The sequence below is a fragment of the Canis lupus genome, chromosome 7 (genome assembly GCF_011100685.1).
Source record: "Canis lupus familiaris isolate Mischka breed German Shepherd chromosome 7, alternate assembly UU_Cfam_GSD_1.0, whole genome shotgun sequence".
Taxonomy (NCBI): domain Eukaryota; kingdom Metazoa; phylum Chordata; class Mammalia; order Carnivora; family Canidae; genus Canis; species Canis lupus.
The window spans coordinates 29247484-29263478 of NC_049228.1; the positions used below are offsets into that span (position 1 = coordinate 29247484).

General features: G+C 33.3%; 1 protein-coding gene across 5 annotated transcripts in view; it reads left to right on the top strand.

The window, feature by feature from the left end:
• The window catches only part of NME7 (NME/NM23 family member 7), a 262304-nt gene that overhangs the window by 123633 nt on the left and 122676 nt on the right, over positions 1-15995 (top strand). For all 5 annotated transcript variants that reach the window (XR_005362112.1, XR_005362115.1, XR_005362114.1 and 2 more), the window contains exons 8-10: positions 7205-7269; positions 9650-9718; positions 15603-15704. Coding sequence is in view for 1 of the 5 variants with exons in the window: in XM_038542605.1 (XP_038398533.1) it covers positions 7205-7269; positions 9650-9718; positions 15603-15704 (236 nt within the window). In the remaining 4 variants the exon portion in view is untranslated. The remainder of the gene's footprint in view (positions 1-7204; positions 7270-9649; positions 9719-15602; positions 15705-15995) is intronic.

Sequence of the window (15995 nt, forward strand, 5' to 3'; positions counted from 1 at the left end):
GATAAAATGACAAATGAAAATCATAGTTAGGATCTTGCAAATTGTATTTACCACCTTAAGCCTGACAGTTTCCTAATAACTTACAGATTATTCTGATGAAATTGGTGATGTTAACAAATGTGATTTTTTTTTCCTGATGTACTGTAATGAAATGAGTCAGCATTTGGAAGATCTGCATAACTCATGAACTAATAGTTTCCAGATGATCAATGTATGATATTACAAAATCATGCATGGGTAAAAGATTCTTTGAAAGTATACAATAGACCAGTGGATTTTAATGTAACAGGGTAAAAAAAAAGTTCATCGGTACAACTTTGAAATTATATGTTGCAGTGGCTTTTAAGAAAATATCATTTGTCAAATAAAGAAGAATGTATACATTTATATTAAAAACTATTAAAACACTTCACTGTTTTATAACTAAATATACTTTAACCAAAACAACATATAGCAGCAGATTGAAAACTGACAGATGTAAGAATGCAGCTGCTTTCTATTAAGCTAGACATTAAGGATATTTTTGAAAATATCAAACAGTGCCACTCATTAATTTTTTTGGAAAACATAGTCATTTTTCTCACAAAATGTTTTTTATATCACTATGTAAAGGATTTTTGTTATATTTAATAAATATTTAAGAATTTTCTTAATTTTGTCCTTAAATTTGTTAATTTATAATATAATAAATATTAATAGATATAACCTATATAAATACAAGCTTTTTAGAGTCTTTAATAATTTCCAAAAGCTAAAGGGTCCATGAGACCAAAAATTGTGAGAACTTCTGGCCTATTGAATGAAACCCAAACCTCTAAATATGTCTATAAGTCCTTCTGTCACATGGCTTCCACCACTCCGCTGCCTTCTCTCCTGTCTGATTTCCCCTCCACCAGAACCGTGCCTGCTTTACATATCCATACCTTTGCTCAGTTCTCTTTTTGCATGGACATCCATCTTCCTTCAGCTCTCTGTCTAAAGTACTGTTTTCCAAATGCCTCTTAGGACATTTATGTTCTTAGGACTTTATAAATTCTCCTTTATCTGAAATTAATGTAACCACTTCAGCTTTCTTATGCCTATTGTTTGCATGGTCTCTCTTTCCATCACTTATTTTCAACTTACCTATGTCTGTGCATTTAAAGTTGGTTTTATGTTGAGAACATAGAATTGGATCTTATTTTGTTAATTCATCTAAAATCTCTGCTTTATGTGGGAATTTTTAGTTCACTAACATTTATTGTAATTATGGTATGATTGGTTTTAGGTTTCCTATTTTATCATTTGTTTTCAATTCTCCCCCTCTTTTTGATCTTTATCCATTCTTCCTTTGGATTGATATTTCTAAGAATTCTATATTTATTTATTCATTGACCTTTTAGGTATATATCTTCTTTCTTTTCTTCTTTCTTTCTTTCTTTCTTTCTTTCTTTCTTTCTTTCTTTCTTTCTTTCTTTCTTTCTTCTTTCTTTCTCTTTCTTTGATTATGGAAGGACTTTGGTTCTCAAATTTCCGTGTCTAACAATCACAGAGGGTCTATTAAAACGATTATTTCTGTTTTTTACCCATTGAGATTCTAATTCATTGGGTCTAGTGTTGGTCCTGAGAATTTGTATTTCTAACAAGTTCCTGGGTAATGTTGATGCTGCTTATTTGAGGACTATTTTTAGAAAGTCACTCTTGTAAGGATTAAAGTATACATCCTTAATTTTCAGTCTATTTAAAATGTATTGGTATTGTACTGCTTCACATAAAATGTGGAAATTTTTCAGTTGCAAAAGTCCATTTTCTCCCTCTGTCTGTTTTTTTGTTATATTTCTGGTATATATTGCATTCACATACTTTTTAAGCCCCACAGTACAATGTTAAAATGTTTGCATATGTATTTTAGAGAAATCAAGAGGAAAAATAGTCTCTTGTATTTACTCACATATTTGCCTCTAATTATGTTCATCATTTGTCCTGAAGATTCTATTTTTTTAAACATTTTATTTATTTGACAGAGAGAGAACAAGAGCATGAGCAGAGGGAGTGGCACGTAGAGGGGGAGGAAGAAGCAGGCTCTCCGCTGAGCAGGGAGACCAATGTGAGGCTTAATACCAGGACCCTGGGATCATGACCTGAGCCAAAGGCAGATGCTTAACTGACTGAGCACCCCCAGGTGCTCCTGAAGATCCTATTTTTAATCTTGTTTCATTTGCCTTCAACTAAAATAACTTCCATTAATGTTTCTTGAAGTAGGAGTTTGGTGAAAACAAATTTTTCTCTGTCTTTATTTTATCATGATTGAAGTACTGGGCATAGAATTTCAAGTTGACAGTTTGTTTTCCTTTTAGCACATTAAAAATGTTCAACTGTCCTCTGGCCTCCCTTTTTCTTATGAGAAGTAAGCAGTCATTAAAATTCTTATTTCCTCTATACAATGAATCATTTTCTCTAGCTCTCTCAAGAGTTTATTTTTAATTATCAGCAGCTGGACAATGATATGCCTGGTTGTTTTCTTTATTTAAAAAAATCTGCCTGAGATTGGTAAAAAGTATAAATTTAAATTCAGTAGGTCAACAAATTTAGAAAAATTCAGGCTTTTTATCTTTAAATATTTTCTGTTTTATTTTAGGCTCCAATTACATATATATTAGGCTTTTTTGTATAAAAAAGCTTTTTGTTTCATCCTGCTACTCTGTTTATTATTTTCCAAAAATTGTCTGTCCTTTCTCAAATGGGATAATTTCTGTTGATCTCTCTCCAAATTGACTCAGTCTACATTAAAATTTATTCTGCTCTTAAGTCTCTACCTGTGAGTTTTGTAGTTCAGATGTATTTTTCATTTTTAGTTTTTGATTCTTTTGTATTCTTAATCCCTGTTGAGATTTCCTATCTTTTCATGTATTTTGAGTGCATTTTCCTTTATTCATTAAGCAGTTACAATGATTACTTTAAAATCTTTGTTTTCTTATTATAACATCTGGGATGCCAGATTAGTCTTCATTGATTCTCTTTAGTCTTGGCAATAGGTCATGTTTTTCTGTGTCCTCCTATGTCAAAGAATTTTGTATTGTCTCCTGAATATTGTGAATGATATATTATAAAATTCTAGATGTTGCCATTTTCTTCAAAGATGTATTGATATTTTAAATGCAACCAGTATACTTGCTGAATGGATCAGGTAATTTCTGTTTCCACTTTGGTAGGTGGTAACTCAAACTCCATTCAGTTCTTTTAATTTTAGCTGGGCTTCTTGGAGTCTACTCCATGCATGAATGCTTCAGGTTTCCAAAGATGTGAGCAATGTTTATACATAGAAGACAGGCGTTCCTCTCTGGCTTTTTTTCCCTGAGACTATTTGTTTACTCACTTTCCAGTGGCAATGGTTGCCCAAGCCTTGTCTTCTAGTTCTTTAAGTTTGCTAATTCTGTAGGTTTTCAGTTAGAGTTTTAGTGTTGACTGTGGCTTTCCCTCAAGCTGACCACTGCAGAAACAGGGAACCCACTCAGTGCCTTCAGGTGGTTGTGTTTTTATGTTTTCTTCTGGAGTTTATAGTTATTATCTGAGGGAAGATTATTCCAATAGGAGCTACTCAGCCATAGCAGAAATACAACTCTCCTTTTTTCCCCTTTTTATATTTAAAAAGGCTACCTTGATCATGAGAAGAAAATAACACCAATGTGTTTTTCTAATTAATTGGGTTTTTCTTTTACATTTAACTTAAATTCATTTTGGATTACTGTTTGTATATGGCCTGAAGTATGAACTTTTTTTTCACAAATCATTAAGCCAACATTTTTAAATAATCCTTTTCTCTCTAACTTTAATTACCCTTATGAAATTTACCAGTATTTTCAAATTGTGCTCTAAAGAGCCTTAGAGTTCCTTGGGTTTGCATCAAGGAGAGCTCTGATTGCATGTCTCTTTGGTTGTTTCTTAATTCAGTAAACAATATTTGTTAAACACCTACTACATGCCAGAACTATGCTAGGTACTGGAGATAGAATGAGAACTAAAATGATCATGGTCCTTGGCTTAGGGAGTTATATTGTCCAGTGACTTTTACATATCTGGCTTCACATATGCATTTCTTTTTCTTATTAAACTTGTAGAAAGAGAGTGAGATTTGAAGATATACTACTTTATGATTTCAGGCTAGTTATCTATCATCCAAAATTTAATGTTTTCATCTTTATAGTGGAATTATAGCTTCTGCTTAAGAATATTGCTTTAAGGATTAAATGGTATAAATTCATATTAAAAAGAGTTCAGTCCTCAGTAATTGTTAATTTACTTTTTTCTTTCCTAACTAATACTTTTCCTGTTGACTAAAGACTTGGAATTTTGATTAACATTCTCATATCCATTATCATATGAATCTTTGGTACAGATTTTTAGTGGGTTATCTAACTTCTTTTTCCTAACACTCTGTTGCTACAACTTTCTCAATTGTGTTTAATGTCAACATACCATCCTGCTTATGCTGAAGGCTTTATCTGCACTCCTAGGGTCCTTAATCTCCTTTAATTCTTGACTATCCCTCTGTTCTAAGAATTTTCCTGTTTGATATGTCGATAACTACTATAATATTTTTCTTCTTTATTTTCCTGCATATCTCTCTTTACATATCATTCTTTAGTCATTTTCATTTTTAAATTTCCAAACCTTAGATATTTTCTCAAAACTCTTTCCTTCCAGGTTTTGTTTTATTTTGGGTTGTTTTGTTTTGTTTTTGTTTGGCTTGGTTTGGTTTTTGTTTTGTTTTGCTTTTCCTTTCCTTTTTGTCAAATCTGTTCTTATTTCAGCTCTAACCTGTCTACATGCCTCATTATAGCCTTCTACCTGTCTAGCTATTGGAATGCAATTGCTTATCACCTATTTCGTGTTAGGGAGTTTATTCACTCATTCATTTTTTAGAAGAGAGAAGTACTTAAGTTTTTGAGAACATTTTTTCTCAAAGTATTTTTTGAGAAGTATTTTTTGAGAAATACATCATTTTTTGAGAACAGAGTAATACTCTCTTCTCAAATACTGGTCCATATTCTGTTCTAAAGTTCTGTTTCATGTTCAAAATAATTCAGTGTCTTTTTCCTTAATTGTTGGTTCATAATCTCCTTGGAAGCTTTCTGAGTGTAATCTGAAACTGGCCCCTGAACCCAAAGGGCAGGGAGAGATGGAAGAAACAGGAAGGCCATTCCAGGTTGGTAGGTAACAGTTTTAACAAGCAAGGTAACTTGCATACAAGGCTTGTCTTGGGCAGCAAGGCAAGTGGATCCCCACACCCACCTGCCAAATATTAAAAGTTTCCATAGAGGTCTTAACTGGGTTCAGTCACACATACTGTGCAGTACCACTCATCAGTATCTCAAGACCACATCCTTGGAGCAGCATCTGAGAACAAGAAAGGCAAACAGAACCCACATTCCAAGGACAGGGAAGGTGGGGGGGAGCCCTCAAATGTCTGGGTTTGGCTCACCAGTCCACTGGCAGTCATGCATGCCATCTTGGTGACCTTCCCCAAGACATTAATCCGTTTGCTTTTATTGCTTGTTTTCTTCTTAAAGATGCTCTCTTTCAGTCACTTGGACTAAAAACCTGGTCCCTTCACCTTCACACTCTGTGTTCAGTTTAATCTTGTTGGTTCTTGTTTGAAACGTCTAATGTTCATTACTTTCTCTCATGCTGTCATCCAAGTCCAATGAGTCTACTACAAGATTTCAAAAGCCTTTGTGATTCTTTTATTCTTTTTGTTCAGACCAGCTTGCCTGTCATTATTATACCAATAATCTTCCTATCTTCCTAAAACACTATTTTGTCATGTGTTCTCCTGCTCAGTGTTTTCAGAGGCTCTCCATTTTTTTTGGCAGGGTTTCCTTTGGAGGAAAAATATTCTGATGGACCCCTAGTGTTGACGGGAATTATTGCAATTATAATGCAACTTAAATGTGTCCAAATATAAAACTCAATATAAACCTTTGCACATTTAACCATATAACTAAAGCAATTTACAAATTCATTACAGAAAAAACCATAAAGTGAATAAAATTTAAGTTAACATGGATAGGATAAAGGATGTTTGACAAAACTCAATCACCAAGTACTGTATCGATATGGTGCAGATTGCTCTGAGATGGCATGGGCCTGTTCTACTCTTTAGACTTTCTGAGAAGCCTTTGTTTCTACAGCATGCTCTGGTATCATTTGGCCTTCACTTGGTACAAATATATCATTTGAGAAATAGGTCTATCATTGTCTTTTATCTTTCCCATCCCTCAACCTGCTACAATTATAACAGCACTACCTGGCTGCAGTAAAATAATAAAAGTGCACTTTCAGGCACTGATACTCCTTGGTGATTTGGGGTTACAAGATTAGCATCCAGATCATTCAAACTATACGGGGAGTAGGGGTGTGTGTATGTGTGTGCATGTATGCACTTATGTGTGTGTGTGCGAGAGAGAGTGAGAAAGAATTGACTTGAAAAAAATAAGTCTTTTATACTAAACTAATGGAATCTCAAGATCAGGACCAGATTCCCAGTATCTACAGACCCTATTATAAAAAGCACTGATCTGTGAGATAAAGACTAAATTCCTCGTGTTGATATCCAAGGCCTTCATCAGTTTGGATTAAGTGTCTTTTCCTTTTCAGCTGTTTTTTTTTTTTTTTTTCTGACTTCTTACTGTCATGTGAACATGCTCACCTTTTCTCAGACCTGTGCCTTCCGTCCTTTTATACCTGTGTTCCCATATAATACCATGTATCTATAGGTTTTAAGTACCAATTCATGTTCTCATTCCCCCCTAAAGTTTCTGCCACCCCTTAAGTTATAATTTGATTTTTCTCCTTTGATGTCATCCTAGGAACTCCCATATCCAGTACCTTGGCATTTTATTTTTATTGTAATGGTAGCTTCAATTATTTGATTTGCATGTTTTCTACATTACTAGCCTTCAGAGGCTTTAAAGGCAAAATAGTATCTTAAAGGCTTTTTACATAATCTTCAGGATCATTGTTGATATTCCTAAAGCACTTACTAAATGAATTAAATGATTACTTGTGATGCTCGATATTAGAGATTTGGTTTCCCTTAGAAAACTACGTGATTCCTTCATATAGTTATAAGCAAAGTACTTTGGTGTAAAAAAATTGCATTTCTAAGAAACTAAAATGCCTTGGAAATTTTGTATTTTTGCCCCCATTTATTCTGTATTTTCAGGACTGCTAGGAAAGATCCTCATGGCTATCCGGGATGCAGGTTTTGAAATCTCAGCTATGCAGATGGTAGGTAGTTTGCAATAACTCATAATCTATTGAGAGATTTCTTTTTTAAATGTTTTACATTGAAGGACACTTGTGAACTTCACCATTAAAAATAAAAATTAAAAATAAAAAGATATAGTTACTGAACTTGATAACCTTATAATCAAAAAAATGTTTTTGAAATTATTTTATACATGTAATTTTTCACTGAGAGAACTGAAGTTCAAATAATATACCTAATTTAACTTTATAAAATAGATTTATACAATACCTGGGACTTTAATTGTAAAATATGTATAGACAAACAACGTACTTACAAACAAAAAGTAGAATTCAAAAAAAAAAAAAAAAGTAGAATTCAGTTACGTAGTTAATCATGAGCTTTCTATCGTTTGGTGACTAAGAAGAGAATGGCAAAGGAGAATCACTTGAGATTTTTCCACTAACCAGGACCTTTCGCTGGTTTCTGGACTCTCCCTCAGAACCTTCTAATTAGAGTTAGCACCTTTCAGCCCTCTGTTGGCAGTCGCATCACTTGCCCTGCAAAGCCCACGACCGTTCAAAATTGCCCAGTAGACACACTTATAGGAAACCCATCACTGAGAAAACACAGAGCTGATACCTTTGTGCTGTACTTACCAGTGCACTTGACAAAAAATTGGGTACAAATTATTACAGGAATCAGATAACAATTTAGGCTTTACAATGTGCAAAGACCAGAAAGTTTATGCTATTTTGATAGTGAAATACTACTGACTTTGGAGATGAGATTTTTCTTACCAGTATAATTTATGTATTCTTTTCCTGAAAAGGAACTGCTTTTGATTTCTGCTAAGTTTTAGGATCATCCAAAATCAGAGATTAGGGCAATAACTGGGATTCTGACAATTTTATGTCCCTACTTGGTAGGAATGCCCAGAAACCAAAAAAAAAGGTCAGAAATATCAACTAGTTTGCAGAGTCATCAGACAAAACTTGGAGACTAATGAGAAACTTGACATTTGAAGAATCTTACTTAGGGTTATAAAGAAATTGTTAGCCAAAACACTCTGAAAATATTGGTTTGGTGATATATTCATAGGATTGTAGGACCTAAGACTGCTTTAAAAATGTGTGTTTTGTAGAAATTTTAGATTTAAACATTCATTGAATTCTTGGCCTGCCACCTAGCTAGCATAGTTGGCTAGAGTAGGTGCTCAGTGAAAACAATAATAATTAGGAAAAGGATTGATTGAACCTATGGGGGAGATATGATAGTTTAGTGGCAATCATAGTCATTGAGTTTTGGAGTCAGGAAGCTCTATTTCTAAATCGTGGTCAGCTTCCCTCTACACTCATGGGTCTGCCGGCCAGTAAGGACATTATTTGCCTCAATGGATTATTTTAAGAATTAAATGAAATAGTCTTACACAATGCCTTGTAGAATTTCCAGGGTAAATTATAAATACTTAATAAGTTGTATGTTCTATTATTTTGTTATATTAAAAATACAACAAGTTGTGGAACTGTAGGATAAAACACAGATATCAAACAAAACTGACTGCCTGGAATAGTTATGTTGCCATGAAATCAATCCTCCCAGTTTGAATTATTGCCCAGGTAGGCAGAAATTTCTCATTGATCTTCAGTTCTGGCAACAGTAAAGGAACAAAGTAGGGGAGAAAATACAATTGTCAATTCTGAGGCAATTTTTTAAAAATTTAAGGTTTTAGTTCTTGAGACCAAGAACTTAATGCAATTTTATTTTTAATTAAATTTGAATCCAGCCTGGACAAGAAAGAGTCTTTATAGGTTCATCTTATAAGCATAAGCTTACAATTCTTTTTGAATTTAGATTTCCAGACAACTTGAGTAAATGCTTTATTATGAACCAGACTAGGTATTTTTCTGAATGCTTGGGAGGAAAAATTTGTTATTTTTGGCAGCTACAAAATCTGAAGTACTTTTCATTAGTAATATTTCTTGGGCCAGTAAACAGCATGACATTGCCTATAAATTTTGAGTGTGGAGAATGAAGTTTTATTCAAAGAGAAGGTTAGTGTAGTGATTAAGAGCCTGACCAATGGAGTTAGACTGCTTGAAATGGAACACAGATCTGAAGGTTGCATAACCCATATGTAATATAACATATGTCATGGGGGCATTGTGAGGACTAAATGAGATGATGAATATACGATCCTAGAACAATGCTTAAAACACTAAGTACTCAATAAATGTTAACCATTTTTATTATTGATCAGCTGATCTTTAACAACACTTTTTCAGGGTACTTAATTTGTGCAGGGTTTCTATATTAAAGTAAAGAAAATATATCCAAGGGATCATAAATGTTGAGTGCTGAGTATGGTTCATTTTGTGTTCTTTTGTTAATTGGCATATGTTTTGTTTTGTTTTAAAATAGTTCAACATGGATCGAGTTAATGTTGAGGAGTTTTATGAAGTTTATAAAGGAGTAGTATCTGAGTATAACGTAAGTATCAAAATAAATGTAAAGCATTGGTACTGAAGACAGTTTATGTGTCTTAAATCTTGGGGATCTCAGTATAAATCATAATCACGAAAGTATTCAAGCTGCCAGTTTCCAGCTGATCATACCCAGTGACTGAGGCATTCTTATCTCTGAGAGCTACTGGATCAGTTTTTAAAATATCTTATTGTTTCATTTATGAAACAAAAATATACCAGAGTACAAAAAAAAATTCTGGGGATTTGACACATTTGGGCATTCTCTATGAAGCTTATAATATTCTCAGAGTGGAAGACTTCACAATGCTTTAGAAAGTTAAAAGCAAATAGTTCTTAATGTTACAGTATAATTTCGTTTCAGTATTTAACATCTACTTTAATGACATAAATGCATGTAGAATTATCTGAAAGTATGACTGAAGCTGAAGAAACAAGATTTTAAAGAAGTTGGTCAGAGGGCAATTAAATTATGTTCTTTAAAACATATGACTATATTCAAATAAGCCAATATTCTTCCTTAAAATAAAACATAGTAGATATTTGATCAAAATTAGTTACCCTCCTTTCCTTATCAAATTATCTTAGATACGTTTGTGCTGGTGGACTGCTTCCTCACCTACAGTGTTTTACTGAGTTTTGACTTTTTTTTTTTTTTTTTTTGCATGAAGTTTACTGTTTTTGACAATGAAACTAGATTCCCCTCTTCTCATTTCTCCATGGCTTTTCCTTTCAACCTTCCTTAAAAAGGACAAATGCACTGGTCTGAGAACTGCCTGAGCCTTTTGTCTTATTTAGTTCTACAAGTCAAGACTAATTGTGAAATATATTTCATGTTCAGCGTACCAGTGGTTTCCACCTTTATTTAGAGAAACCAAAGTGATTTTCCTTCTATTACTGCATACTGAACCTTAATCTTATGAGCTTCTTCATCTTAGAGTTATGCCTTTTCTTAAATGGAAGAATTTTTTTTTAAATGGAAGAATTTAAAAACATTCTTAACACTTAGTGACAGCTGTTTTTCATTTCTTAAATCTTTCTTTTATATATTTTCCTTTTATTTGTTCAATTTAATGTTTGAAAATCTGGTTGAAAACTGCTACCTTCCTTAATTCATGTTATATTATAGCCCTACTGTATATAAGATAAACCCATGGAGACTTACCCTTTGACCATCAGTTATATTCTCATACAATATCATGTAGTATTGAATTCGGTTACAACTAGTTGAGGGCACTAGTATTGTGCACATATCTGAGGTGGGCCGTATTTCCCTTTGGAAAATAATTTTTAAAAAAGCCCTCATCTCTGACTTGAATGCCTCCTATATTGTGCTTTAAAATAATAATATATGTAATTCATTTTTATGTAATATATATTTACTATTAGGATATTTTTTATTTGAGGATTTTGGAGGTAAAAATAAAAACATCACTGGATAGATGTGTCATTTCCCCTAAGAAGTCAGAAATTTGAATGACAGTAGCAATATCATACTTTAATGTCAGAATATCTCAGAATAATTGGGTTGATGTGCTTTCTTCTTAGTAAGATATTCTCTAACTACTATTTAAATCTTGTGATATTAATAACAGTCTACTTAAGATAAAGAACATATGGGCTTTTGGGAAGAAAAAACTACATTATTTCAGAGTAATTAGCCTTGTGAGCCACTTTTAGTAATGCTTATCATTTTTTATTCAGATTGAAATGTAAAGCAAATATTTCAAATCAGAATTCGTTTGTAGTGGTTTGCTAATGGGAAAATGGAGTGTATACATGAACCAGAATACTATCCAGGTATCTTTATGAGATGTTTTGTACTTCTATGAAATAAAATTCTCTTGTAACCAAGGAAAGCTGTTTCTTTGAAAATTTTCTCCAAAGGGACATAAGAATGTTTTTATCCTGGTAATATTTTGTTGAAGCAAGTAATATTCTTATGAAATATAACCTCTAATGCTTTTAAAGTGCTTTTCCCATTTATAACTCAGATTTGTTCAAAGGACGTTGTGTGAAGAGCTATATCCATACACTGCTAATGTGTGTGATTACAGTATCTTTCACTGGTTAATTTGGGACACCAAAAATCAGATAACAAATCCTGAGTCTCACTTGCTATTGTGACTATTATATTTCCCGAAAATCCTCTTACTTCTCATGACAGTTAATATTCAGGACTTGAGTGTAAGTTCAAGGAAGAAGTAAATTTTAAAATGTTGTATACTATTGGATGTCTTTTAATTTTAGGAAGTTTGTCTCATTCAAAAAGAAGACCCTGTAAAAATAATCTTAAGAGGCAACATAGTCTCAAGGGACAGAAGCAGGTGATTTGATTCTTACTCTGACTTTTCATACAATTTATCCTCCTTGTCTCTAAATTCTTATTTATAAAATAAATAAGACACATAAGCTAATAGCAGTGGTTCCATTCATTTTATTATTCTAAATGTGAAGATATGTTGGTGAAATAATGCTCTTAAATGTAGGATGTATGGTGTGAAATAGGGACGGCATCATTGTAGTGTCTTAACGGATACTATTCGGTACTCACCATGAATTCTGAGTGTTCCTACATTACTTGCTTCAAACTACAGACTTCCTATCTCAAAATTCATTGCAACCAACTTGCAGCTTTATGAACTCAATTCCCTTCTCGCAAAATGCTTGTGGAGTCAGATGCTAGGTTCAGATCCCAACCTACCCGTTGTGTGATCATGGAGAAGTTATTTACCTTCTTTAAGCTGTAGTTTATTCAGCTATAAAATAGAAATAATGCTACTACTTACTTTATGAGATTGCTGTGATAATTAAATGAAATAAATCATGTAAAGGAGTTTCCCTATTGAGAGTACTAAGGGAGTTATTAGCTGTTTTGTTATTACTTTTAACACTGTTATCGTATCTGACATAATTCTTTGTAGTAGATTCTGTGTTGATCATTTATACTTACATTTGCAATTGTAAAAAGGTGGTAATTCCTATCTCATTGTGTTATCATGATCCACTTATTTACTGCATATATATATACCGAGTGTCTACTATGTGCCAAACAATGTGTTAGAGTCCAAGGATACAGAGGTGAACAACAACAACAAAAGTTCACTACCTGCATTCATGGAGCTTACGTTCTGGTGAGGATAAACGTTAAATCAAACGATCTCATTGTAAAAGACAGGAGTCAAAGGGCTGCAAAGGAAACAAACAGGTTCTTTTTGGTTTGCGTAATTTTTTACTTAATTAAAAACCTAGGTGACTTGAGGATTTTGTTAATTTTTTTTAAGGAGTACATTATGCTTTTGATGTAGTCCTTTTTCCAACATGTTTTTTTTCTTTCCATTTTATACATTTGCATAGCCCTTTATGTCTGTATTTTTAATGGTATTTGTGATTAACACTGAAAGACAAAGATAAAGACAAACGAAAGAAAAGCAGACAAAATTCACTCCTCTGTTTTTGGATGGCATGTTCCTATTGCTTTCTGCCCCTACTGAGAACTTGGCTCTTGACATTTATGTGTAGGCAGTACTTCAATATCATGAGACAGAAAATCAGACTCAACATAATTATCCATAAAAAATCAATTACATATGACCTTTGTGAAGTAGCAAAATGACTTCAGGTGGATACCTTTAGGGATTCTACTGAGTAGGGGTCTGTGTATCATATTAATTGTGAAACACTTTCCCTCCTCTTTTAACCCCTGGCATTTTTATTAGGTGTGATGACTGAGTTCCAATTAATATTTAAATATTGTTCAGTAATAAATTACCTTTATTTTATTTTGTCAGCATGTATCAAAAACTCTCCAAAGTCATTAAAATGGCTTGCATGTCCCTGTGTGATCTGATCTCATCTCTTACTGCTTTCCTATGGTCTCATGTTAGCTCCTGATATTCTGTCTCCTTTACTGATCTTCATATGCACCAACTCTACTGCTGCCTCAAAGTCTTTGTCTTTATTTTCACTTCTTCCTGAAGTATTTTTCCCCATGTAAAGAAGAAAAGTTCATTGAGTGTTCCAGACACTGTGAGAGGTACTTTTCTTTGATCATGTTTTTCATTATATCATTTCACATATAGCTAAGAGCCTTAAAACAGTATACTTCCATTTCCCCCTCCTGATGTGCTGTGGTTATCATACATTTTTATTTCTATTTATATTGTAAACCCTATAATGCATTTTTAGTATTTTTGCTTTAAATCATCAGTTATCTTTCACATCAACTAAAAATGTGTATTTATATATGTGTTTACTATATTTTGTATAGATCTCTATTTTTGTCTGGTACTATTTTCCTTCTGTCTGAAGAACTTACTTTAACATTTCTTATGGTATATGGCTGCTGGTAGTGAATTCTTTCACATTTTGTCTGTCTGGAAAAGTTATTTTTCCTTCATTTGTAAAAAAATTTCTTCCAGGGAGCCTGGGCAGCTCAGTTGGTTAAGTGTCTGACTCTTGATTTCAACTCATGTCATGATCTCAGGGTTGTGAGATCGAGCCCTGCACTGGGCTCCACACATAGTGTGGAGCCTGCTTAAGATTTTCTCTCTCCCTCTTCCCTGCCTTGCCCCATTCCTTCTTTAAAAGGAAGGAAGGAAGGAAGGAAGGAAGGAAGGAAGGAAGGAAGGAAGGAAGGAAGGAAGGAAGGAAGGAAGGAAACCTTCCTACCTGGGTATAGAATTGTAGATTGACCAATTTTTGTTGTTGTCATTTACATCTTTATCTTTGTTCTACTGTTCATATTTTCTTCTTTGCATGCCTGGTAATTTTTATTAGATGCTGGATAATGTGCAGTTTATATTGTTATATGGTATATATGTCATATTTCTTTGAAGAGTGTTTGACATACCTTTGGCATCTGCCAAACTTATTTAGGATTAGTTTGACCATTTCAGGGCTTACTTTTGAACTTTATAGCATGGATACAGAGCATTCCATATATAAGGCAACTATTATGGTGCAGTACCCTTCTGGGAACTCTACTTGATGCCCTGTGTATCATATGAAGGCTTTCCACTCCAGCTGGTGGAAATGCAAAGTCTTCTCAGCCTTGTGCTCTCTCTGTAAATGGTTTCACTTAACTGCTTCTGGTAATTCTTTTCTTAGTTTTGGATAGTTTCCTCTACACATATACAGGCTCTTAGCTGAAGATTTAGGTGACCTTCTCTACAGTTCCCTGTAGTTTACTCTCCCATAGTTCTCCCACCCATCTAGTAATCTGTCCTGCAAATTCTATCTACATTGGCCTCCCTGAACTCCATTCTTTGTCTCTTCTAATAAATTAGAGTGTTGGGCTCTGTTGTGTTTCCTCTCCCCATCCCATTGTCCCATGGCAGTAAAATGACATAGTCATATAGCTTACTTCATTTGATTCCCTTCTATCAGGGATCATAATACTGCACCGCCTCTCATCTAGTGTTTGAAAATTGTTGTTTCATACATATTGTTTCATGTCTAGATGTTTAATGTGAAAGAATCTGGTCCTTGATTTCTTCATTTCTGAAAATGATTATGATTTTTTAAAGTATCTTTGGAAGAAACACTTAGAAATTTATATCTTTAGAAATGTTCATTCAATAGGACTGTATTCAATGGGAGAGACCCTTTAAAAGGAAGCTATACAAGAAGATCATTTCAATTAATGAAAGTATCAAGTGGTAAAGCATTACATTAAAGTGTCACTAGTGGTAGAAATGGAGATGAGGGAACATATCTAAAACACAATTTTGTAGAAGAACTAGACAGAAATGAGGAGCTGCTTGGCATGTGGAGTACATTGAGGATTCAAAGATAACTAAGATTTTAAGATTTGGAATAATGGTGCAATTAAAAGAGGATGAGTAAAAGATTATTAATTTTTAAATATTCTTTTGTATTACATGTCATAGGAGATGGTGACAGAAATGTATTCTGGCCCTTGTGTAGCAATGGAGATTCAACAAAATAATCCTACAAAGACATTTCGAGAATTCTGTGGACCTGCTGATCCTGTAAGTTAGTATTTAAATTGTTAATCAAGTTTGTTTTATTCACTAGTTAAGTATCTTCATAGGTTTGATGGTTTTAGTTTGTTCTTTAAAAGAAATAATACCAAAGTGACTAAATCAGATACATTTTTATTCAAAATACCATTTTGAATAATTTTTTAATATATTCCAAGAAAAAGTGAATTTTTATTAGCCAAGTGACAGAATAGAATGGGCAGAAACCTTAACTGTGGTATTTTCTTTTATTGTTTCTTCTTGATAAATTGTCTAGATAAATTTATTGAGCTCTCTGAT